This window comes from Henckelia pumila, chromosome 1 (genome assembly GCF_033568475.1).
Source record: "Henckelia pumila isolate YLH828 chromosome 1, ASM3356847v2, whole genome shotgun sequence".
Lineage (NCBI taxonomy): Eukaryota > Viridiplantae > Streptophyta > Magnoliopsida > Lamiales > Gesneriaceae > Henckelia > Henckelia pumila.
The window spans coordinates 64,278,147-64,305,906 of NC_133120.1; the positions used below are offsets into that span (position 1 = coordinate 64,278,147).

At 31.4% G+C, this 27,760-nt stretch overlaps 1 protein-coding gene across 1 annotated transcript; it reads left to right on the forward strand.

Annotated features, from left to right (window-relative positions):
* Positions 1 to 1,277: 1,277 nt before the first annotated feature.
* LOC140875992 (sugar transport protein 1-like) lies at positions 1,278 to 3,957 on the forward strand. Its single transcript, XM_073279833.1, has 5 exons — positions 1,278 to 1,538; positions 1,700 to 2,034; positions 2,167 to 2,790; positions 3,011 to 3,495; positions 3,717 to 3,957. Exons 1-5 carry the CDS (start codon positions 1,409 to 1,411, stop codon positions 3,844 to 3,846), a joined length of 1,704 nt encoding a protein of 567 aa, XP_073135934.1. The 5' UTR covers positions 1,278 to 1,408; the 3' UTR covers positions 3,847 to 3,957.
* The last annotated feature ends 23,803 nt before the right edge of the window (positions 3,958 to 27,760 follow it).

A 27,760-nucleotide genomic window follows, 5' to 3' on the forward strand; every position in this document is an offset into this window, starting at 1 on the left:
ATGTCACACAAACATTTAAAACGACAGAAACAAAATAAATTTAATAAACCTTATAAATATTTTAATAGGAAATTTATTCCCTATAAGAAAAAGAAATTTAAAAAGAATTTTTCAGAAAACCTTATAAAAGAAAATTTTATGAAAAGATTGATAATAAAAAACCACCTTGCCCAAAAACTAAGGGAAAGAATTGCACATATTGGTTGTGCAATGAATAAGATCATTATGCAAATGAGTGTCCAAAACGAAATGAAAAGAAAACAAAGTTAAACTTTTAGAAGAATTATACACTCTTGAATTTTATTTAATAGAAACAGTTGAATTTTCATCAGAAGATGAAAATATTTATTAACTTGATGAATCAAATGAATCAGATTCTGAATCCGACTCTATATTTGATAATTTCGAAAATAATAATGCTTCCGGATAAAACAAGGACATTTTTGAAAAATAAAAATCTAGGTACTAAACTCAAACTTTTGTTTGGCTTGGGTGCCTATTTCCAAGTTGCCCTTATTCTAATTGTGTACGTACACATCTGCGCAGACACATTAGTAATAAATAAAACAAAAAGTATCCACAACATTTCGAAACCAAGGAAAAAAAAGAAACCAATAATATTGATATTAACCAGCTTCCAGTGGACGCACATAAGTATTTATTATTATTATTATTATTATTATTATTATTATTATTATAGTAGTAGTAGTAGTTGTTATTATTATTATTATAATGTGTAATAAAGAGAAAAACATATTTGTTCACGAGTATTAGACATTGTAAGAGTCAACTTTATCGATATATACAATAAAAAATAATACATTTGATATAAAAAATAATATTTTTTATGGATGATCCAAATAAAAGATTCATTCACGACCCGTGAGACCGTCTCATATGAGTTTTTTTGTATATTAAGATATGTTTTTATATATTTTTAATTAAATAAAAATGAAGTATTTTGGTAATCTTAATTATACAAGTATTTTTGGTTTTAAAAAAATTACATTATGATTATTTTGGTTTCAAAAAAAAAAATTACATTATGACTAAAAAATAGTTACTCGAAGCCCCATGTTTTAAAATATAGCATAAGTATATATAATGTAGTATAGATATAATATCGATAATAACAAAATGCATTTATAATTGGTCTGAATGATATAAAAACCGAACAAATCAATTTTTTCAACATAAATTCAAAAATGATACTGCCATTAATGGATTTGAACAAAAACTCATTTAATTTTAATTCATAAAACATAACATTTAAAATATTGATTTAAGATTCTGCTGTTAAACTAAAGATTACAGATGGAGATTTTCGATAAAACATCGGATTTCATATAATTCTTCGAGATTATTGCTTAACCTCCTCCATTCAGTTTTAGAAGCTTTTCTTGGAAAAATGGATGACCCTGTGATTGTGACAGCAAGAAAGAAGGCTTACCCTGGGAGACTCACTTGTTATTTTCTCTTCATTTGTGTTATTGCTGCCACTGCTGGTTTGATGTTTGGCTACGTTATTGGAATGTCAGGTAAAATGTGATTTTTCAATTTGGTAATTTTTTTTTTAAAATTTTCCATTTGGTAAAATTATCGTATTCCTCTATGGCGTTAAGTTAAATATTGTTGTCATGACGAACTCTGTAAAATATCGAGATTTATATATATATATATGATATATGATATGGTGTAGGCGGGTGGACTACGATGCCTTCTTTGTTGAAGAAATTCTTCCCCGATGAGTACAAACAGCAGCAAGTGAATCAGAATGTTGGAGTCACTAACCAATACTGCAAATTCAACGCTGCAATGTCGGTACAGTTCAGTGCTTGTTCCCTTTTCTTGGCTGCCTCCGGGGCGTCCGTCGCGGCCTCCCTCGTCACCAGGTTTTTCGGGCGTCGCATCTCCATGATTATCGCCGCTTGTCTTTGTTTATTCGGCGCCGCCACACTCCAATTCTCCGGAGACGCGTCTGATCTCAAGTCGAACCGTGCCATATTTGGTCTCGGCATTGGTATAGCAAGCCAGGTACCTACAGTTTCCCAACTTCAATTTATAAGCATTTGTTGATGATCCATTGGTTGTAATTTGACCATATAATGACGAAGAAATACTCCAAAGGTAGTATAAAATAATCCATTTTTTCGCCCTGTCTTGCAGTCTGCGCCTCTGTATCTTTCCGAAATGGCTCCGTGCCAACACCGTGGGGCGCTGAATATCTGCTTCCAGCTCTGCATCACTCTTGGAATCGTTGCTTCCTACGCGGTAAATTATATAGCAGAGCCGGCGCTCGAATATGGGTGGCAAATAAGTGCAATGGCAGCTATGATTCCTGCGATGATCTTTTTGTCATCGTACATCCTCCCAGAAACACCCATCTCGCTGATCGAACGAGGCAAGCAAGAAGATGCCAGAAAGATCCTGAGAATGATCAGAGGAATCGACGACGTAGACGAAGAACTCGACGATCTAGTGGCCGCTAGTGTCGAATCACGGAGAATAAAGTGTCATTGGATCCATTTGTTGGAAAGGAAACACAGGCCTCAACTTGTGTTTGTGCTTCTCATTCCACTCTTCCAACAACTCACTGGCATCAATGCCTTCATGTTTTATTCACATGTTCTTTTCAGAATCATCGGGTTCGGAAACAGAGCCTCGTTGATGTGCTCTATCATCATCGGCTCCGTGAACTCCGCCGCCACCATTTTGTCCATCATAGCTGCTGACAAGGTCGGAAGGAAGACGATGTTCATCGTAGGCGGCGTCCAGATGTTCATCTGTCAGGTGATCCAATACCATCATTCAGTTAATCACCAGAGTTTGGTTTTGATACACTAAGTCTTACTCGTTGGCTATTTTGATTCAATTGCTGACGTGACATCTTGACAAGTTAATATTTTCGATGTCACGTAAGCAACTGAACTAAAATAGTGAAAAATTAACATTTTGTTAAAACAAAAAATTTGAAAACTATGACAAGTTATTTTGCACACACTTGATGCAGATAGCTATCACAATATTAATCGCATCCAAGTTTGGGGTAAATGGGAACCCTGGGGACCTTCCAAAATGGTATACAATAATGGTTGTAATAACTATTTGCATATACATTGCTGGTTTTGCCTGGTCCTGGGGGCCTCTAGCATGGTTAGTGACTAGCGAAATTTTGCCGCTGGAGATTCGATCCGAAGGGCAGAGCGTCAATGTGTGTGTGAACATGTTTTGGACATTTTTAGTAGGCCAAACTTTCACACACATGTTATGCCACTTGAAATTTGGGTTGTTCATCGTTTTGGCTTGCTTCGTGCTGTTGATGACTATTTTGGTCCTCCAAAACTTCCCGGAGACGAAGGGTATTCCGATCGAGGAGATGGCTGATATTTGGAAATCTCATCCGTACTGGAAGAAGTTTGTAGAAGATGTGGACAAGGAAGCCATATCAGTTGAGAACAAGGTCCTAGATTATCTGAAGCGTTTCGTAGAATCAAGGTCAAGTATTCAGTTTTACATGTTTAGATTAACAAAATATTATAAAATTTTGTAATAATCAATTTTAGTGTATATATATTTTAAATATATTTTATTTTTTTTTCTTTGTGATATATATATATCCATGATGAAAGCGTTTTCATTAATTTAGTTCTTATTCTTATTATATTGGGATTTTGATTTTTAGCCTTGATTTTTTTTTTCTTATTTGGATCAAGCAGGTTTTCGAGGTTGAGCCGACTAATCGAGGGCGAGAACGATCTTCCTCCTGATTCGTCCTCCGAGGCAAATCCAGATGTGGTCACAAACTATAAGCGTTCGAAGATAGGCAATTGGATTTTAGGAAAATGACACGAAAATAATAAGATATTGTGTTATATATTTTTAGATTAATACATTCAAGGGGTACTTTATGTTTGTTGAATATTATTGGGTAATTGTATCTTCTGTGATGAATAATATTTTTATGGAAGAATACGCAATTTAGATTTGCAAATGTGTAAACACCACCATCTGATATCTTGTTAAAACATTTTTGGGCTGTGTCCCACTCTCATGCATCACTCTGTGTGTTCATATGTGTTAAATGACTGATACATGTATCTTGATTGATTTCATATATACATTTTTATTCTATTCAAATGTCCGATCTTTGTTTTCATAAGATAAGAAATGGGTTGATGAATATATATATTTTTTCTTTAAATAAAAACTGATAAATTAATTGTTCTGGATGAGTTATCTGATCGGGACAATCCAAATCGATTAACTCTATAAAGTTAATATAACCATTGAATTAAAAAGACAAAACATTTAATGTAAGTTACCTAAAAGACAACGGTATGGAATCTCAAGAAAACAAATATGATCGTTGGAAGAAACTCTTATAAAAAGAGTAAAATCTCGAAAAAGAAAATCTTTAAAGTATTTATTCACCCATCTCTAAACACATTCCCGGTCTTAATATTAAGTATATATAATTGGCATTACATTATATTTTGTTGTGTCTATTCCCATAGTTGGAGTTTTTGGGTTCATACAAGAATAATATATTTGGACCGGATCTCATGGAATTGATGTATTTGTCTGGAAAAAAAATGTCCCAAGATGGTGAATGTGGCGGTGATAAATTTTACTGTAAAAAATGTGTCTATTTTGATACTACAAGAAAATATAAGGTTTATTTTTTTTTTATGAAAATATGTCATATACTTCATTAGTTTATTTTAGGGGTATTGGTTCTAGACTTTTAATGACTTTTATGGAGTTTAAAAGTTTAGAGGTATTCAATCTATACTTTTTTATACTCCATAAAAGTTTAGTGGTATTCAAGATGAATATTGAGAGAGTTTTAAAAAGTCATGTGGTATTCAAACTTGACTTTTAAAAACTTTACAAAAGTCTAGAGGTATTCAAAATGTCAATAAACTTTTAAAGACTCCATGAAATTCTATTAAGTACAAGAATTAAAACATAAGGTACAACAATAAAATGTCAATAATTGTCTTTGGTTTATGCTAAATATTTGGGTTGACATTTCGTGAGTTGGGTAAGTTTATTTATTATTTCCGTTCCTTCGTATTATATGTTTTACTTTCCATTATCTTGTATTCTTGTACACGCACTTCTCCATTAATAATTACTAATTAGCCATAGATTATGTAATTGATTAATTTACGAGATCTCCGAAACAATAATTCTTTTTTTAAAAAATAATATGAAGAATGACAAGATTAATAATACTATATGTCTACACACTTTCATCTCTATTAAAAATAAACTATATACAAACACTATTCTTATACATATATGCTACTTATTAGATTAAAAATAATCTCTATACAAACATATTTTTTTTATATTTTAAATTTACAATAAAATAAAAATTAATAAAAATAATTATGTGAGATTCTACAAAGTTTCAATTAAACATATTAAAATTTTACAGAGTAACATTACCTATTTAATTGCAATAAATTTAACTATTTATCGATTTTTGTAAATAAAATCGTTAAGTAAGTAAATTTTATTTATATTGATAGATAAAATATTTTAAAAAAATATCATTATTTTAAAAAATATATAAATATAAGTTATTGAAACTCACTACTAATTCAAAAAAATAATAAATATTTAAAATCACAATCATAAATTACGAAATTAATAGGTTTCTAGAAAAAAGTTTACAAAAGTCTGTAAAAGTCATAAAAAATAAATCTGCAAGATTCTATGAAAATCTTCAAAAGTCTGTGAGATTCTATAAAAGTCAGTAAAAGTCTATCAACTCCACAAAAGTCTGTAATTTAAAAAAAGTCGGTAAATCTTTGTAACGAATACACCCCCCTTAGACTGATGTAGTTAGCAAAAATATTTTAAAAATATTGGTTTACTGGGTTCAACATTCATGTGATAATTATTGACATAAGTGGTTATTGGAAAAACAACGCTTGAATTGAAGACTGAAATATAATCTCAGGTTTTCATTCTAAGTTTGGGAAAATTATTTTTTTGGTCCTATAGGTTTGTCACTTTGCGATTTTGGTCCTCTATATTTTCATGTTTCAGTTTTAGTCCGCTATCTATATTTTTTTTTGGCAATTTTAATCCTTTTTCCGATGTGGCGCCGATGTGCACCATTACAGTGTTGATGTGGAGCTGACGTGTATATTGTCACGTATGCATTTTCGAAAAAAAATGACTGAAATTGCCAAAAATAAAAACATGCAGGACTAAAATTAAAATATTAAAACATAGAGAACCGAAATCACAAAGTGACATACATACAAGACCAAAATTACAGTTTTTCTTTCCAAGTTTTCATAGTATTATAATTTTTCTTTATATATATGTAAAGTATTAATAATCTGATCCATTTAATATTTCAGGGTATGAATATAGCAAAAATGCCAAAAGAATTCGATTATTTAGAAGATTATATTCAAAGTTCAAGTTAAAGCTAATCAAATACGCGAATTTAATGGTACATACATTGTCATGAATTTAACAGCAGAACCCACTCTTGTAGAAAAGTACTTTGGAGAATATTTTGAGATGGGTATAATAATGTTTTTTTTTTACTTGAATGTCATTATTTAAATTTTAATATATTATATGTTAAGATTGAAGATATGTTTGGATGAGGGTGAATAAACAATTATTGATAATCTTGGGGTTTTGAAAACTTTTTTAACGGCTGGACTCGAAAGTCATCGCTTATGCAAGCCCTTTTCTCAACAAATATAAAAACTTCTGGACTAAACAAGAAGTGCGGAAAAGCGACCAAGTTTTTATTGAAAGTATGAACTCAAACAAGCTTTAAATTAAGGGCAACTTGTAGATAACTCCCTAAATCAAACATAACTTTCAATTTACTCCTTATATTTGTCTTTTCGAAAATGCCCTTGTCGTTATTTTAATCATTATTATTTCTTGAATTATCAAATGTGGAATCGGATTCAAAATCTGATTCACTTGATTCATCAAGATAATAAATATTTTCATTATCGGATGAAAATTCAATTGTTTCTACGGGATAAAATCCAATAGTATATATTTCTTCAAGAAGTTTAATTTTATTTTTCTTTTCGTTTCGTTTTGGACATTCATTCACATAATGTCCTTCTTCGTTGCACAACCAACATGTGCAATTCTTTCCTTTACCCTTTGTGCAAGGTGGTTTTTTGTTATCAAACTTTTTATAAAAATTTTTTTTATAAGGTTTTCTGAAGAAATTCTTTTTAAATTTCTTTTTCTTATAGGGAATAAATTTCTTATTAAAAGATTTATAAGGTTTATTAAATTTATTCTGTTTCTGTCGTTTTAAATATTTGTGTGACATGTTTGTTTTGCAACCGTATTCTTTTACTGTGAATTCCATTTTGTCACAACAAAGTTTATTGTTTTGTTTGTAGGATTTAGAGATTCTTTTATTTAGTGTTACTTCATGACATTTCTTTGTTATTATGTCTTTGATGAATTTAATAGCTCCTCCTAAAGTTTTAGCATAAGGACTAGTTAAGAATTCATCTTTACTGTGTATAGGTATATTAGATATCTTATTAAAGATACTTAGTTTATAATGTTTTTTTTTATCAGCATCTATTAATTGATCATAGTTTGTTTCATAATCACAAATAAATTCTTCTAAGTAACATAAATTGCATAATTTAATATTATCTAATATAAAAATTGCTCTATTTTGTTCTATATTCTTAGCTACCAAATTAGCATCATTATTAGAAACTCCTAAAAATTCTTGGTACAAGGCATCAACAAATAGTTCGAAATATCGATGTCCTGTCATTCCTTGTGGTAGATTAGTAATTACTTGGTTTTCAGCCCAAGTTCTTACTGCTCCTACCAGTGTCATTTTTATCATCCCATGAGTTAAAACTTGAATATTCTCACTTTTGTCTAATAATGGTGTTAATTGAATTTGTACTGATAGTTCATTTGTTCAATGATCTATCTTTAATTTTCTTTCTTTGGCTGTTGAACATCCTAAATCTAAGATATTTTGTTTCACAAATCCTGATGTTTTTGATTCTCTAAGAATATCTCTAACATCTTTATAAGATCCAGAGTATTGGTCTCTGTTATATTTAAATTCTTCATCATCTCTTCCACCACTACCTTCTACATTCGTTCGTAGATTTAATCGTGGTCTAGAATCATCTTCAGATTCTGATTCTGAAATATCCATATCTCTGTATTGTTCTGAGTCCTGATGTGAATGATATAATTCTTCTGTATTTACTCCTATTTGTTCAAAATCAGATGAGTCGGTTTCACTAAACATCGCCATACTTATGTTTGCCATAACTAAGGGGATTTCTATACCATGATTTAATTTTGAATGGTGGTTCTTCTTCCATTTTTTTTTCTTTATCTATTGGAAGAACTTCCTTAAGATAGTTTAATATTTCATTACTATATCTTTCTTGTTCAATTATTAATCTAGTCGTTGCTAAATCAATATATTCTTTGAAATTCTTATCTAATTCTTGTATTGATAGATTGATCTTATTAATATTATTTTCTAAATCTCCTAGATCTTTTTCTAATTTTATTAAGGACGTCATTGCGATGAGGTTGACTCATTAACAATAGCTTGTTTAATTTTAAGAATATTTTGATTCAGGGTTCCAATCTTATCAAGAATATCTTCATCATTTCTAGCAAATGATAATGATCTTCTTGGTACAGACTGTTTTGTGATTTGGAGGTCATCTGAACTCCATCTTTTATAGGGTTTTATTTCTTCAATAAATGCTTTTCGAAGGTGTTCAATTCTTGTAATATTTTCAAACATTCTTTCAACAGAAATAGTTGGTTTTGTTGAAATTATTCCTGTTTGAGAATTATTACTTATTGCTAAACCGACAACATAGTTTATATTGATCGGATGGTTTCCTGTTAACATAAGATTATTTCTATAAAAGTAATAATCTAATGTTAAAACGTCATTTATATTTTTATCAAAAAAAGATGTATTGTATTGTGGATAAATACAAAATTTCATCTTTTTGTAATATAAATTTCCTTCAATTTTTCCAAGGATAGAATCCTCGAAATTACGTATTCATTTGTCACGAACTGTTATTTCAATTGGTGTATCTATTCCTTCTCGGTAGTGAGCTGATATTATTATTATTTCAATTCCTCCGATATGAACATATTTCAGTTCAGATCGTTCTTTTTCACTGGCTTTTGCCATGATGGTATTAATATCTTGAGTTGTTAATAACTTCAGAGTATTAGACCTTGATTCGTTATTTATTTTATAAGATCGTTCTTTTGTACGAATCGAATAATAAATTAAATTTTTCCTGGGATTAATAAAATTTAAAATCTTACTTAGTATTCCTGGTTGGTCTATTAGATTTGTTTTTGAATTAGAAAATCCTGTTTTCTGTATTTCAGCAAACTTGCTTTGATTGAATATAATATTTAAATTATACTCTTGGTTTTCTTCAGATTCTTCAGATTCATCGACCAGGTTGTTTTGATTTGGAATTGTTACTTCTGTCATTTTAACAGATGATAGAACTTCTTAATTTTCTTAAGGCTATTAAAAGCCTTTTTGTCGAATCTATCTGTTCTAATAAATTCTGAAAATCTTCGAAACTATCAATTGAAGATTGACAATTTTTAAGATGTTTCAAATTGTTTTCACAATTTTCTATATCAAAATTTATATTTTGAGAATATAAATTAAATATATTCATTTTTGTATTTTCATACATTTTCCATTTAGTAAAAATTGTTACTTTTATTATTTTGTTTTTGTTGATCGGATTTCGATAACAAAGTTTGTTCTTATTCATAACATATTGTTATGTCTTCAATTTCATCGTTTTCAGAAATTTGAATTATCATTTTCCAGTTGCTTGAAAAATGTTCTTTTTTATGATTTTTGAAATAAAAGGTTTAGAGATCTTTTATTTTATTCCATAATTGATCTATTTGACGTAAATCTTTTAGTAAGATTATTTTATCAAATAAATTTTTAATCTCAATATCTAAAGTTAATCCAGACATTAATAATTTGTTTTATTTAAGCTTTGATACCAGGTTGCGGAATTCTTCAAATTCTTATGAATTTTCTTATTCATGGATTTACAGATCTGATTCATGGATTTTCAGATCTGATTCATTTATAACAGATAAATGTTTTCATATTAGTTTGGTTCTATTCATGGATTATTAATACAAATTTTAGTTGATAAATTGATTCAAATATGGTTAAATCAGAAGTATTTAAACGATATTCACGAAATGTATCATATTCATGATCATCTTCTATTTCGAACCAGTTTTTTATTATTAATCTTCCATTTCTTATAAAGGATGATGACATGATTAATGTATTTTGACTATTTCTTTGAATTAAGGGCTGCAGGAGGTTTAGGAATGTTACCTTGTTTGAATGAATCTTGGTTTTGAGCAGAGGCCAAATCCTTGCTTTCCCTTAACGATCACTTGATCAACTGGTACTTGCTCTATGGATCTCCAGGTTTATTCTTAACCATGAATATTCAATGATTGGTTTCCAACCTTATCCTCCTTACGCCCTGCTTGTTTAGTTATTAGCCATAAGGCTTATTTTGTTTCTGATTTTATGTTTCTTAGTTTCTGATAGTTTTCATACGTCTTGTATGAACCAGATTGTAAGAAACTTTAAGAAGAGAGAGATACTCAAACTTCACTTCTTTTAGTTGAAGAATTTGAATTTCTTCCTGCAATTCAATCAATTGTTCTTTTAATTGACTTAGTTGCTCCATCTTGATTATACTCTGCACAAGAAAACATATTTATATATATAATGGTTAGTAAAATAACTTTTTTCGTGAGTAATTCGGATAGTTTTATTATGCGTATCATTGCATTTATAAATTCTTTTGCAAGAATTGAATCAATCTTAAATTGATTATTTTACTCAAAGAGTAATTTATGTTTTTGAATATAAATCTCATTTCATCAATTTATATTCCCCATGCTTTCTGAGGCATGTTCGGATGACTGAAAGTCATAAAATAATTCATGTTTCTGAATATAAATCTCATTTCATCAATTTATATTCCCCATGCTTTTTGAGGCATGTTCGGATGACTCACAGTCATTTTCTGGATCACTTAGGATCTCCTTTATTATATCGTTACTACGGATAGTATAGTTTGAATGAAGTTCTCTGGTTAATGCGTCGGGTAATGAATTATCCGTTCCTTTGACATGTTGGATCTCGAACTGATAATGGTTCAATTCCAATTGCCATCTAATTAGCCTTGCTGCATTTCTCCCTGCATTTCTTGATATTTTCCTTGTTTTGAAATATGTTAAATTCATATTATCTGTTCTTACTAAAAACGGTTTAGAAATAAAATAAATTTCATAAGTTCTAATTGTGAATATTAAAGCTAATAATTCTTTTTCATTCGAATGATAATTTAATTGTGCACTTTGAAAAGTTCCTGATGTATAGTTGCATAATTCTTCATTATTTCTAGTAGCTGTTTTAGTAAGTTCTTCTAAATTTCTTTCTCCAGTATAAGCTTTTAAACATGCTCCCCAGTATTCATCTGAAGCGTCTGTTTCATTTATTATTATATCTTTATTTGAAGGAAAATATAATTCAGGAAAATTACTAATTATTTTCTTTTTAATAGTGTCTATGTAATTAGTATCTTCTTTCGACCATTTCCACTTATAGTCCTATTTAAGTTTTACCTGAAGAGGTTTTCTGATTTCTGCAAGTTTCTTAATGTAATTTCCAGAATAAGTTAATAATCCTAAAAATCTTCTTAATTGATCTTTATCCTTGATTTCACTAGGAAAATCATGAATTTTCTTAAGTATATGCGGTTGTAAACAATGTTTTCCATCTTCTATTTGTAATCCTAAATAATTTATTTTTGTTTTGAATAATTGTGCTTTCTTTTCAGAAAGTATAATTCCATCTTTATGACAAATATCTAAAACTGTCATGAGATCTTTATAATGTTGATCTAGTGTTTTTGAATAAATTAATATGTCATCTATATAAACGCAATAAAAATTTATATATGATTTAAAAGATTCATCCATATATCTTTGAAAGATACCTGGTGCTTGTTTAAGTCCGAAAGGTAATACAGTCTATTGATACTGTCCTTTTGGACAACTGAATGCTGTAAGTAATTGTGTTTGTGGTTCTAGTTGAATTTGCAAGAATCCTGATTTACAATCTAAACTGGAAAAATATTTCATTTCTCCTATATAAGATAGTAAATCATTCTTATTTGGGATATAATATCCATCCATAATTGTTGTTTTATTCATCTTTCGATAATCAATTACCATTCTTTTCTTATCAGTATCTTTCTTACTGACATAAAAGGCTGGTGAAAAGTGTGGACTTTTACTAGGGATGATTATCTTAATTTTTAATAATTCTTGAACTTCTTTTTCAAATATTTTTGCATCATCCATGTTACATCTTCTTGGTGCTTCACGGATTGTGATATTAGGGTCTTTGAGTTTTATTGAAGCAATGAATTGTTTTCTTTTCTTAATTTTGTCCTGAGGATTTTCAGAACATATATCATGAAATTTCCTCATGATTTCTTTTTCAGGATTAATCGTTAAAATATTTTCTATTTTTAGTTCTATTGGATTTGTATTTCGTTTATGAAAATTCTTTGTAAATCTTTTATTTTCTACGCGAAATGCTGTTCGTATTTTGGGAATGTAAATCATTGATGATCCTTTGTTTAAAGTTATGTGATCTTCATATTGTGTAAAGGGAATATATTCTCTTAAAAAGTTATTTCCTATTATAATGTCCATTCCTGATTCTATTTGATATATAATGGGTATTACAAATTTTGTTTCTTCTATTTCTATTTTTAATTTTTCTGCTACTGTATTAAGCATGATTATTGATCCATCTCCTATTCAAACTTTTAATCCTTTATCATATTTCTTTCAATAATGATTTGAAAGTATATGCTTGCTTCCTAAACACATACTTGCTCCTGTATCAACATAAGCATGTATATGATATGGTTTACGTTCTTTGATTTTAATTTGAATTTTTATATATATACTATTTGGATTAGTTTTGTTTTTATTATCCATTCTCTCATTTTTTTAAGAGATAAGGGTAAAATTGGTATTTAGAAACAAAAGTTTCATTCTCCAGGGAGTTGAAAATAAGTTTTATTTATGTAGGGATTTATAAATAAGTTATAAAGTGTTTTAGGGAGTGATTGACAATTAACCCTTAAATTAATAAGTAAAGATCTAATTAAAGCAATAAGTAATATAGCAAGAGCAGTCGCTTTTTTATTAAATTAATATAAAATTAATAAAAATATTGCATTGTACAAAATAGGGGTGGAATCGGGTCGAGACCCGTCCCGTAACCCCCTTACCCGATTTCCGTTCCGATAGAAATTGAGATATTTTTTTCTCCCGATCCCGCACCAGAGATGTGTCGGGACCCAAATATTTGGGATTCCGAACATTCGGGATCGCGTCGGGTCGGGAGAGGGTAATCCCGAATAATATTTTTTTAAAAAAAAATCTATGAAAATATTTTTTTGAAAATAATTTATGAAAAAAATCAAACAATTTCTTAATACATTACAAATAAATTAAAATTCTTTTATATATAACCATTAAAAAACTAAAATATTTTTTTAGTACATTACAAATAAACTAAAACAACTACTTGATTAATAAAAAAACATATAATTATTCATAATAATAAAAAAAACAAAATAAAAAATTATAACTCAATGTTAATATTAAAAAAAATAAATATAAAAAAATTACATGGTATATAATTATAAAACATTAATATTAAAAAATAAAATAAAAAAAATTATTTTTTTAATTAAAAAATATTATTAAAAAATATTATTTTTATATTCGGGTCGGGTCGGGAATCCCGTCGGGAAGGGTTCCCTATCCCGATCCCGATCCCGACATTGATCGGGTCGAAAAAAATCCCGAACACTCGAGTCGGAAAAAGTTTGGGACGGAAAAAATTCAAAACGGGAACGGGTTGGGAATCGGGACGGGTTGGGGATTTTGAAAAATTTGTCACCCTTAGTACAAAACATTACCAATATAGTGCAATCCGAGACAATTTGTCTAGGATTCATTTTTATATTAAAAAAAAACGTATAATGATCGGCCCAAAAACAATCGACTGGACCATTTTATTTATAAAAAAATGATAATAAGGAGAACATTTTGAATCCGGAGCAAAGTTCATTGGTTCCCGAGCTTTATTGATTCACGGGTTGTGAATTATTTATTCATTCTCATATTTTAATATCTTATTCCACAATAATATTTTTATTCTAAATTTTAAAAATAAAATTTTGAAGTAATCACGTTATCTTATAAAAGACATTAATATTTTAAAACTAAAAGAAAATTTATAAAATAGTTAATATGTTAAATAGTACTCACAGTATATTTAATTAAAATTATACAGTTTATCATTAGACATTGAACTTTTAAGAACTGCTTGGTACGTGTGATGAGATAAGTAAATGATTAACAATTAGATTGATTAAAAATGATAAATAATTTTAATAAATTAATTTTAATTATATTGATTATCATAATAACAATAATTTTGAAAATAAATTGATAATAATAAGGAAAAGAATAATATCATCGGTAACAACAATAATAGGAATAATTAAACATTGATAAGAACAAAATACTGATATTAATATTAATAATTAATTTTTTTCTTTTGTAAATTAATTTTTTTATTATACATTAATCATTCTGATAATAATTAACGATATTTATTACATATTAATGATTTTGTAAAATAGTGAATTTGTTAAGCGATTGACGAATTTATTATATAATCTTTTATATTTTTTAAAATGGATACGTTTTGTTATATATTTTCAAGTAAAATCTTTTAATTTTTTTAAGCTTAAAAAACATATTATATTTTTTGGTATATATATAAAAAATTTCGTTGCAATTCATTTGCCCTTTTCTCATTTCAACCTCAAGTTCTTTTCATGTTTGGTAGACAGGAATGCGGTAAGCTATGAATGGAATCCATTATGGAATGAAATTAGTGTGAGAATGGAATGACATGTATATTCCTTTCCAATGCTTGGCATCAAAAGTGAATGAGGTTGGAAATGAAATACTAATTACTTATTTGATTCCAATATTATGATTGGTAGCTCAAAATAAACCGTTGGAATGGAATAAAATTATTTTCACTGACAAAATTACCCTTTATGTCAAATGAATAAAAATAACATATGCAAAATATGTGTACTCATTTTATTCTATTTTTATGAAGGTTTTTTTTATATGCAAAATATGTGTACTCATTTTATTCTATTTTTATGAAGGTTTTTTTTAAAAAAAAACAAAAACAAGTAACAAAATTACGAACTTGTTACAAACAAATTTCAAATTAGTAGCAACCAAAAAATTCCAACTAATTTAAAATAACAAACATATTAAATAATGTATTGTTGATTTTCAAAAGAGAAAAATAAGGAATATGGTTTTCTAGTCATCACCCAAAGTATGACAAACGATATTGGCCAACTATTCTTTTATTTCTTCAAAAACTTTAGACAGCACCATTGATAATAGCTTCAACCAACTGCTCCTTTTCTTGTTCCGACATGCTAAAAAACACTTCAATTAACTCGTCAGATTTTGCTATGAGACACACTGCTTTCACGATTTCTCCAGCAGTAAGATTGGGAATCTTTCTTATCTCAGAATTAATTTTCTGCCGTTTTTTTGAAATTTCTGCATCAACTCCAATTGCTTTCGCAAAAACTTGGCTTGCTTTGCTAATTTCACTTCCAATAATTGAAGCCGCATCTTTAATATCTACCATGGAAATCACGTTATCATTGCTTTTGCTTCTCTTTCGCTTCTTTTAGTTGTGAATTCCTTCACTTCTTGGAGATTGCATAGGAGAAAATGAATTATAATTATCAAAATCTTCAAGACCATCTTCTACCGTTGTTTCAATACCATTGTTATTATTGGGTTCTTCTCTTTGTATCTCTTCCATCATATCAACGGAATTTTTGGCGCTCAACCATGTTGCTCGATCTTTTCCGAAAATGATAATTAGCTCGTCATAGAATGGGAATGACTTGTTTCTCCAAGCTAAATGAGTAGGATGACTCTGGAAAAATAATAGTTTTTGTAATAGTCACTAAATAATCAAAAATATGAGAAAATATATAACCAATTAAATATGCAAACCTGAATATATGAATCCCATACGGCTTTTTCTGCAGTAATACATTTTTTTATTGGATCATAACCAAAACCACTTGTATTGGGGCCATTCAACATATCATAAACAATATGAAAATCTCTCTTGAAGACCTTAATTCTTGATTCAATATGTGGTTTGGCCTTCAAACCTGAATTAGGTAAAGAAACTTGCATCTTCTCCTCAACATAATTAAGATATCCAGGCTTGAAACCATTTTTTGCTTTATATGCTCCAAGATTTACCATATCTAAAAGTGCTTCAACAAGTTTGGCATCTTCTTCATGCTTCCATTTTCTCTTGTTCTTGCCTGGACCTCTCTGATCTTGGTTTTGATTGTTCATTCTTCATTAAATAAGCCAATAAAATGATAGAATTATAAAAGAAAAAAATGTGTTTCGCACTATCTGTATAAAAAAAAAATTATGAGAAAAAACAAAAAATAACACTAATTAAAAAATAAAAATATTTAACAAAAAATTTCATTGCACCAACAATCCAATCTATTTATTCTATAACAAAACAAATTATATATGATTTCTTTGAGCTGCCCAAGTAATGAACATATTATCTGCAAGATTTCTTCTAAATTCAGTCCATTCGTTAGAAGGCTCAATTACAGTAACAAGTTCTTCTGCATCGACGACATTAGTGTTTAGGATTTCCTCTTGTTCTTCTTGAACTAGTGGACTGTCATCATCTGATTGATAACCACTCATTTCTTGTCTTATAAAATTATGAAGTAAACAACATGCCATGATGATGCAATTTTGAATTTTAATTGGATAATACGAGGGACTTATAAGGATTCCCCAACGACTCTTTAACAATCCAAACAATCTCTCTATTACATTTCTAGCAGAAGAATGTTTCATGTTGAATAATTCTTTATAAGTAGTAGGTTGATGTCTTTCACTCCAATCATTCAGGTGGTATCTTTGACCTTGAAATGGTGCAAGAAATCCATCACAATTGGAATATCCGGCATCCACAAGATATTAGGAACCTTAAAAAAATATACAACAATTAATGAGTTTGTCTTCACTACATCACTAGTTATGTTAATTTTCAAAAAATTATGATGGATGAATCATACCACGAGGAACAACTAAACCATTTCTCCTACTTATAGCATCTCTTAGAACTCTACCATCAGCGGCTGATCCTTTCCAACCGGTCAACACATAGATAAATTGCATATCATGGGAGCACACTCCTAATACATTAGTAGCGATTTCATTTTTGCGTGTGCGATATTTTGGTTTGTCTTCTAATGACACACGAACCTTGATATGAGTGCCATCTAGAGCCCCTAAACACCCCTATCATTAAAAAATCTCTAATAAGTATATTATAACATATATAAACTAACTTCTATATAATAAATATAAACTAACTAAAATACCTTAAAATATTTCCATCTCTCATCCGTAGAGTCATCAGGCACTGCCTCGGGTTTCTTAAGTAGTTCTCCTTGAAGTCTAATTAGAGCATTTATCACTTTTTTAAAATATCTACTAATTGTTTCCCCGGAACGTTCAAAATTAGCATTTATAACTCTATGTTTTATGTGATGAGCCAAAATATGCAATGTCAATGCAACTTGTTCATCCACTAACATATTATTGGTCGATGAAATTATACCTGTTGCTTCAAGTTTAGAGCATAAACGAACAAAAGTTGTCCTATTCATTCTAATTAAATTGTAACATACTCTATCGTTTGCATAAATTATTTTTTCAATATATTTTCTCCTCTCATAAAAATTACGTTCATGTATTGACCTTGAAATAATAAACCTATTGTGATTTTCTGTAAATTTAAGAACAATTATCCAAAACCAATTTACTAACTGCATTATATTCAACCAAAAAGATATCATTGCTATGTATTTCTTTTTTCTTGCTAGTTTTTTTGTTGCTAAACTTAATCTTGCCATAGCTGCAAATATATTAAAAAGAAAATATATTAGCTGGGTTAGTCCAAAAAAATTAACACGATAAATTCCTACTTGTTGAAACATATTATATACTTTTAAAACTTCATTTTTTAGTTAATAATCATAAAGGATAATTAATTAAATCAAATCCCATTTATTTGTTAATTCTTGCCACCATGCTACTCGTCGCAACTATGACAAGCATACAAATTGAGATATCAAACAAAGATTAAAGCTATGTTTCGCAACACAAAAACAAATTTATTAGGAAGAAGAAAACACCCATTATTTATACGATAAAAAATATTAGTCCAAAAGCAAAATTAGAAGTAACATATATATTTTAAGATGGCGAAGAAAACATAGACAAATTGACACACAATAAACAATTAAGAACAGTACGAAAAGCATCTCAAAATTAAAATAAAAACCCACCAATAAAGGAGATGTTATGAAGAACGAAAGTTTTCATAGATTACATATAAAAAGACAAGGTGGTGAAAATTAATTTAGGTTTACCTTCGAGAGACGTGAAAAAATTGAGAGAGTAAAGAAAAGATATGTATAAAATGAAAGAATATGGCGGGAGACGATATAGATGGGGAAAAAGAAGATGATATAGATGAGAAGAAAAAAGATATGATTTTATCACGTTAAAAAAAATATCATCATTATAATTTTGGAAGATAAAATAAAATAGTAGATAGAGTAAGAAATGGAATCGTGATTCCTTGATATAATCAAAGGAATCACTATTCCCATGAATTTGGGAATGAGTATTCCATAGGAATAAGGATTCCTACTTTTATTTATTTACCAAGCACGAGATTTGGAATGAGGGTTGGAATATTACTTTTTTTTAAAAAAATTGTTCACGTGAGGATATAATGGTAAAACAATTATAATCATGGGGATGCACAAACAATCATTTCTGTGGAGTGTGACCGAGAATCACACACATTGTGTGTACAATGCGGGCCCAAATGAGGGCCGATGGAATAACTCAAAGCACACAAAAATCGAACCAAACACATGATTGTGATGGATTACTAATTAATCCATCCCTTATCAAGCAAACCAAATTGACCTTGAGATATAAATCAATTCAATGATTCTATTATTTAATAAAAAGTTGAGTGTAAATATCAATGACCTTATAAAATTTATATTTTAATTTTTTTTAAATGAATGATTGTTTATTAAATAAATATTTAAATTAATTTTAATATTTATTATTGATTTACGTAAAATGGATAGAGATAATTTATTAAATATATATAAAGGTTATAAATATATATTTTTTAATTCGTAGGTGATTTATTAAATATTCCACTAAAAATATATAAATCACACAAGGCGTCGAGTTGGTCGGGCTTTCCTTGAATGCCACGTTCGTGAACTTTGTTGCAATATTTCTTACTCGCAAGTACACAATGTCAAGTTTTAATAAAAAATGAGTAGATTATCGTTCTCACGAGAAGTATGTATTCAAAGTTATACTAATGCTTGTAATAAAATTGTCAAGACTTTATTTAGAAAATGCGGAAAATCAAATTTTTTTTCAAACTTAAATAAATTAACTAAAAGAACTGGCAAGCAAACATGCAAAATTAAAAGATATCAATAAGAGAAATTATCTAGAGGTTTAATTGATTTCACTCAGTTTCCAAGATTACTACTTCTATCGAATTTAGGTTCATGAATTCCACTTGTTTAATAGCCAAAAATACTTATTTATTTCTATTTCTCTTTTTCAAGTGACAAATAGAATGTATCAATTAAATTTTGATCTCAATATCCTTATTAAAAATCTAGACTTAATGACATTGTGAAAACGATTTTCTTACTTAAGCTCTACTGTCGTTATACGCCTAGATCCCGAACTATATAAACATTCAACAGTGTACTTTCCTATGATCTTATTCAAAATATCCTCTCCCGATAGTGTCAGATTTCAAATAAATTTAACATTAAATCTACGTCCAGTAAACTAAAAGCATTAAAATCAAGAAAACACAATTAAACTTGAGGAATTCAATAACATAAATAAAAAAGACATAGAAATCGTATCAACTAAGTTATGTCATTCTTCTAGAAATATAAACTTAGTTCATAACGCAAAAAAAAAGAAAGAAAAAAAGAAAAAAAAGGCATGTTTATGAATCTAGACATCAAACTGTAGGAATATGAATTAAAAGAGAAAGAATAGCGAAGCCAAATTAACGTTTATGTTCCCAGATTCAACGTTCTTCGTCTTCGCGATCGATCTTTCTTCCAAATCCTTGCTCAGAACGTCTCTCTCTCTCTCTCTCTCTCTCTCTCTCTCTCTCTCTCTCTCTCTCTCTCTCTCTCTCTCTCTCTCTCTCTTGTGTGACGTGTTGTGTGTGCATCTCCCCCTCTTGTAGGTTAGATCTTTTATTTTATAATCCTCGAAGCCCGATGAATAAAGCCCAGCAAGTCCAATCTTTTAAATTGCCCAAACTCTTTTTTTTTTTCTTCTTTCCGCATAGAGCAGTGTCTAGGCTCTAAAATGTAGCGCCTAGGCACTGAAATGTCTTAATAATGCGTAGGTTAAGCGCCTAGGTGCTACACTCACGCTGCTTTACCTCTTCTAGGCGCGTAGGCGCCTAAGGCGCCACTGCTTCGTGTTTTCTTCATGTTCAGGAGCTTAGGCGCCTCTTCTCAGTGCTTAGCCCTATTTTGTGCTCCAAAATCATACTCTCGTTTCTCTTCAACCGTCTTTGTATCATCAACACTCCTCTTTTCATGCAAATCATCTCTTTTGTCCACTTCCTGCATACCATAGAAACAACACCAAAATACTCATAATACCACTCAATTTACTACAAAATTCAATCCAAATCGTATAACCATTACGTGCATAAATTTTACTTATCAAATCCCCCTAAACTTAGACTTTTTCTAGTCCCGAGAAAAAAAAACATGTAGACAATAAAATAAACCAATTGACTCATAAAACACACAAGAATGCATGATATTTTGTAATAAAATCGGCCTCAGACTTCCATATTCCATTATTTAGTCCACATGTTTGCTAATTTACTCAAGAGTTCTCATGTGTGTGTTATTTTGCAATCTCAGTTAACAACCTAGCATTCGATAAAATTATGTAATCAGTAATATTCATAAATTCATTAACTCTGCCCTCAAGTTTCAAAACACAATCTACCAAGGATACAGGTTGATGGGTCAATCCTTCCCTCCTAACTAAGATCGAGATGGTAGTTTGGGCCGTGACAGATAAGTAAACCATAAGTTCTTCCCCCGAATTGGCTTGTTAAGGATGGGCAGTTGCTTTAGGTATGCTTTAAGCTCTTGGAAAGCTTGCTCGCTCTGTTCATCCCATTCAAAAATTTTTGTTTTGAAGAGTGCCATGAAGGAAGGGAAACTTCGATCAGTCAAACTTTATATAAACAGTGATAGGGTGGCTATCCTTCGAGACAACTTTTGCACTTCTTGAATGTTCCTGGGAGATCTCATTGTGGTGATGGCTTGTACCTTCTCGGGGTTATTCAATTCCTCTCCTCGTGAACATGTCGCCCAAGAATTTTAGAATTTGTACTCCGAATGTACACTTTCTTGGATTTACCTTTAATCGGATGTCTCTTAGGGTTTGGAATGTCTAGTTTAGGTCGACTATGAAGTGTTCATCCGTTCTGTTCTTGATCAAAATGTCATCCACATACACTTCAATGTTCCTTCCTACCCGTTGCTTACATATCTTGTCCATGAGACTTTGGTAAGTAGCGTAGATGTTTTTAAACTCGAATGACATTATCACATAACAATAAGTACCGGTGGATGTTGCAATGCTTACGTTTATCTGGTTTTCTTTGGCCAAGGAGATTTGATGATATCCTTGTTAGGTATCTAGGAAACATAATAACTCATGCCTGGCGGTAGAGTCCATGAGCTGGTCGATTCGAGGCAAATGATAACAATCCTTGACATGATTTATTTAAATGATGAAAGTCTACACACATACGCCACTTACCCAAATACTTGGGTACTAGTACTATGTTGGACAAACAGGTCGGGAAATAAATATTTTGAATATGCCCTGCCTTCAACAGCTCTTCCACTTGCTCTTGGATCAATGCATCCTTCTCTGGACTAAATTGTCGCTTCTTCTGAATTACGGGTTGGAACACTTTTGATATGTTTAATTTGTTCTCCATTACTTCTTTACGTACGCCCAAGAGGTCGGATACGTCCCATGAAAAAATTTCTTTGTTAGCCCTCACATTATTCTTCCTCGGTAACTTGAGTGTTATCTTCTATCTATTATCGACCGAAGGGCCTGGGTTGGCCAAGGTGGTCAGTTTGGATGGCTTTCTGTTCTATCCAAACCTCTTTCACATAGAATTTGCGTGCAATATTCTAATCTCCAAGTACTTCGCCAAACTCATTTCCTACAGGGAACTTGATTATTTGATTCACGACTGAGGACACGGCCATGAGAGTAGTCATTGCTGGTCTTTCTAATATGAATGTTGAGGTGCGTCTACAATGATGAAACTCACGAATCTTGTTTTCGGAGTGTGTGCTTCCCTCATATTAATTAAGCAGTCAATTTATCATGCCCACGGGGTGGATTGCATGTCCCGTGAATCCGAACAATGATGTTATGACCGGCTCTATTTTGTACTCTCCCCAATCCATTTGATACATTGTTTCTTGAAAAAGCACATTGATCGAGCTTCATGAATCCACAAATATCTAAGCCACATCGTAGTTGGTAATCACAGCTCGGATGACAAGGATATCATTATGGGAATAGGCCACACCCTTCAAATCGTACAGACCAAACAAGATGAACGGACCAATCCGGGCTGCCCTGATATTGATCTCCATATTCATAAACTTTCTACTACTTGACTTCCTTTCCTTATTGGAGTCCCAGTCCGTAGGTCCTCCAGAAATCATGTTGATAACTCTTCTTGGAAGAGCTGGTGGTCCTTGATTGTTTGCGGATTAATGTTGGTTAGGGAGCGAGGGCTACCCTTGTGGTGGTTCGTGTCATTTACTTTGTTCGGGTTGATCATGTCCATCTTGTTCCTTTTTAGGAGGTTGATATGCCCATCCTAGCCATGCCAATATTTCCCTCATCGTCGATTATTGTTGCACTATTCTTTCAATTTCATTCTCCAGGTGCCTGCATTCATTCATAGTGTGTTTGTATTCGTTGTGGATTTGCTAATTTTTAGTGGGGTGTAGGCAAAAAATTGCCCCAGTTATTTTGATTGGGATGGCGACTCAACCCTTGGGTTCGGGATTGGGGCCGGAGCCTCTTGGGGATTTTGGGGGGGTTTTTATTCCTGCACGTCCGAGAGGCCTGCACATCCTCCAAATTCACGTATTTCTCAACCCGGGCTAGTAATTCGTTGTAAGTTCTAGGTGTTTTTTTGTAATGCCCCGAAAAATACCCAAATAAATAATTTATGAGAATTGGAATTAAATTCTATGTTTCATAAATTAGAGAACTGAAATTGAATTTTATAAATGATCGGGGACTAAATTGCAATTTGGGAGAGTTTCAAGGACTAAAATGAAAATTGGCTAGACAATACACTTAATAATGAGAATTAAGTGTTGTCTCCAAATCATTCCCATCTTCACAACTTCACCGAGAGAGAGAGAAATCCATAGCCAAAGCTTTTCAAGCTTTTCAAGCCTCGATCCAAGAAAATTCAACCGGTAGAATTTTGATTTGAGCACGGTTTTGCGATCCTCGCAACAAGAGCTACGTTTCTACCTTTCAAGACTTGAGCATTCCGGACTTGGAATTGAGGTATGGATAGACAATGAAGAGCTAGGATTGAATCCTCGAGAAGATTTGAGATTCTCGAGCCCAATAAATCACACACTTATTTGCTATATTATTTGAATTATATGAATTGATTTAATAGCATGAAATTATGAATTTTATTTTATTCGATGATTATCGATATATGATTCATGCTAATGATTTGATATATGAGATGAGATGCTCAGATTGAGCAGAGATTTTGATATATTGAATTGCATCATCTCATTCATATTGAGCCAGACTTTGTTCAGATTTGATGGCAGACTTGCCTAGATTGCAGCGGACGTTTGGGTCTATATTTGAGTGGCATGAAGTGTAGAGAAACTTTCATGACCAGAATACTCTATATAAGAGTGCCGAAGTCCGGGGTTGAGAAGCTCAACACCCACCCCGATTGGGAGAGTAGGTGGTGATGTGTTTTCTTTTCCCTTGGGATCCTTAAGACCGAGATTCAGACTGAATCAGAGAATTGATAACCCCAGATTCTTGAGCATGCATTTCACCCATGCATTATCCATTTGAAATTATATATTGATATAATTGAAATGTTTAAATGCTCATTTGTTTCTGTCATTCATACTGTGTTTTTATACTCACTAGTTTTTCGGCTGTTGCTTTGTCTTGTGTGTGTGCATTGCAACAGGAGGTTCGGGGTCAAGCTTTAGAGGACCTTAAAGATTTGAAATGAGAGTAGAAGTGGAGCTCGGGTGTGGGGCCTTGGGTTGCTAATCTCAAATTTTAAGGGGCAATTAATGAATAAGCATCATTAATCTAATAAAGAAAGAATAAGGATCAAGAAATTTTATTTTATTTTATTTTTATTTTTTTTCAAAAGGGGGGTGGGCTCGGGCGGTCAAAAACTACTGCCCGGGCGCCCCTGATTTTTCCTAAAATAGAAGGCTCGCGCTCGGGCTGCTAAAAACTGCAGCTCGGGCGCTTCCTGGGTAAAATTTCACCCTGTTTTTCAGCAGCCATTCTTGATCCTTTCCATCCATTCCAAGCTATCAAATTCAAGTCTAAAACATGTATATAAGGTCCAAATCATGCATATAAACATAAACAAGGTCTCAAACATCTATACATATATTTGTTACATCGAATAATTCGCTAAATAACGATAAACGACATAAACTATCTCAAGTTTCATACATGCATTCCAAACCAACAAGTTCTAAGGTTTGATGCTTTTAGATCTCAAGACTTCATCTACAACCCGAGTCCTCACGTGCTAGACTCTCTCCCAGCTGTCAATAACGTTGATGACCAGCTTCTGCCCCATCTGTTGTCATGCACACATACAAAACAAGACAACAGCCGGATAAACTCCGGTGAGAAATCAATCTCAGTATAACCAACATATAGAAAGCGTTAAATAAATCATATCGACTCTATTTAAACTCGACTCAACAAATAGAGTAAATTAACGCTTCGCATAAGAACTGATTCATATAACTTCGAGGCCATCAAGATTCATAAATGATCTTGACATGGATATCCATCTAACGAGTTCGTAACCGACTCGCAAATAAGGTTAACAGCAACCTTGACATAGAATCAATTCAATATAGCATCATATCAACTCAAATTTAAAGATCCACTACCTGGGATGGATCGAAAACATCACAATCAAATCAAAAACATAAACAAGTATGTGGTTTTTACGGGCCAACTCAAAAATAGTCGTTCTTGAGTTTCAAAGTCCCTACTTCACGATGTCGTCATTATACCTTCTAATATCTCGGTTCTGAACTCTTCAATCTGAAATATAACAACCAAAATACTCATATCAAACTTCATTCAAGACTATTTTTTCAGAAAAGAATCAAAACCATTAATCGATCGTCAATCAAACTCATTTCAAACCTCAACTCTTTCTTCTTTGGTTTAACTCGGCGTCTTGAATCGTTGGCCTTCAAACTCGACTAAAATTGAAGAATAAAAATGCTATAACATTCATAACATCTAGATAACAACTTCAACTCAGATATAGGCTATCAAAACGGTCCAAAAACTCGAATCGACGGCATAGCGATTGAAAATCGGTAACCAAAGTAATCCCGAAATCATTTCTAACTTCAACCAACTCATACGTGTATTCAAATCAATAACCAGCTGATATATCATTCAAATCTTCATCTCAATAGCTATAATAATTCATTTACATGCTGGAATCATGCTTCAACATAAATAACATAAGCTCATCAATTCGATTTCGAAATAGAATCGCATAAACGTCGATAACCATAATCAAGAGCTCAAAACCTGATCTCTGCCCCAAACTAATTTCGAATTTAAAATAAAACATCATAAAACTTACACGAGATCGAAGCCCTCATCGTAAGGATTCCAGAACAATTTACGAAATCGAAATCGGATAACCGAAGCAAAAGTTACAAGGATTTGAAGATCACAATTTCAAAGGAAAATGAAGAAGATGGTCTCTCGGCTTTGCTCTGTTCTGAAAATTCTGAATATGCATAAACATACACGTACTCATGCTGAGTAATCAATTAACAATCTGATAACTTTCAAGCATAATTGCAGTTTAGCCCCTCAATTCTTCACTATTTCCAATTTGGTCCTCGGCCTTTATGTTAATTCAATTTCAATCCTAAATAATTTAAGAATATTAGAATTTAAATCGAAACTCTAAATATTCCCAAATTAAATATACTCGGATTAAAATTAAATAAATTCGGATTAATATTAATTAATCCCGGGCCTTACATTTCTCCCCCACTAAGACATGAGTTCGTCCTCGAATTCATAAACAGTATAGATATGCAGACTACATGCTCATATGAATAAAGAATAACTGAAAACTGAATAAGAACTCACATCAGTGGAATAGATAAGGAAATTGTTGCTTCATATCATCTTCAACTTCCCACGTCGCTTCTTCAACTCCGTGCCGACTCCATTGAATCTTCACCAATGGAATGGTCTTCGATCGGAGTTGTTTTGTCTTCCTATCAAGAATCTGAATAGGTCGCTCGAAGTAGCAAAGAGTGTCACCCAACTCAGCTTCATCAGATCGAATTACATGAGATGCATAAGATATATACTTCCTCAACATCGATACATGAAAGACATCATGTATTCTGGATAAAGACATAGGAAGAGCGAGTCGATAAGATAGATTGCCTATCTTCTCGAGAATCTCATACGGCCCAATATACCTCGGAGATAATTTTCCTCGTTTGCCAAATCGAACTGTGCCCCTGAACGGTGAAATCTTCAGAAACACTCTATCTCCCTGATCAAAAGATAATGTCCGTCGTCGTATATCTGCATATCTGGACTGTCTGTGCTGTGCTGTTCTCATTCTCTGCTGTATCAGTTTCACCTTCTCAGTCATCTGTCTGATCATATCTGGCCATAACTCAGGTACCTCAGAAACATCATCCCAATACAAAGGCGATCGATACTTCTTTCCATATAATGCTTCAAATGGTGCCATCTCTATACTCGTCTGATAACTGTTGTTATAAGAAAATTCCACAAGTGGTACAGAATTTTGCCATGTAACACCAAAATCAAGTACTACAGCTCTAAGCATATCCTCAAGCATCTGAATAGTTCGTTTAGATTGACCGTCAGTTTGAAGATGATAAGAGGTACTCAAATGTAAACGCGTACCTAGAGCTTCCTGTAGGCTATGCCAAAAGTGCGAAGTAAACCTCGGATCTCGGTCAGATACAATCGACTTTGGCACACCGTGTAG

What these genes read in the sequence shown, in the direction of transcription:
- LOC140875992 (XM_073279833.1), top strand. Translation starts at nt 1,409, where the DNA reads ATGGATGACCCTGTGATTGTGACAGCAAGAAAGAAGGCTTACCCTGGG. An exon ending in GCATTGGTATAGCAAGCCAG is followed by an intron (nt 2,035 to 2,166) that starts GTACCTACAGTT and finishes CCTGTCTTGCAG; the next exon opens with TCTGCGCCTCTGTATCTTTC. An exon ending in AAGCGTTTCGTAGAATCAAG is followed by an intron (nt 3,496 to 3,716) that starts GTCAAGTATTCA and finishes TGGATCAAGCAG; the next exon opens with GTTTTCGAGGTTGAGCCGAC.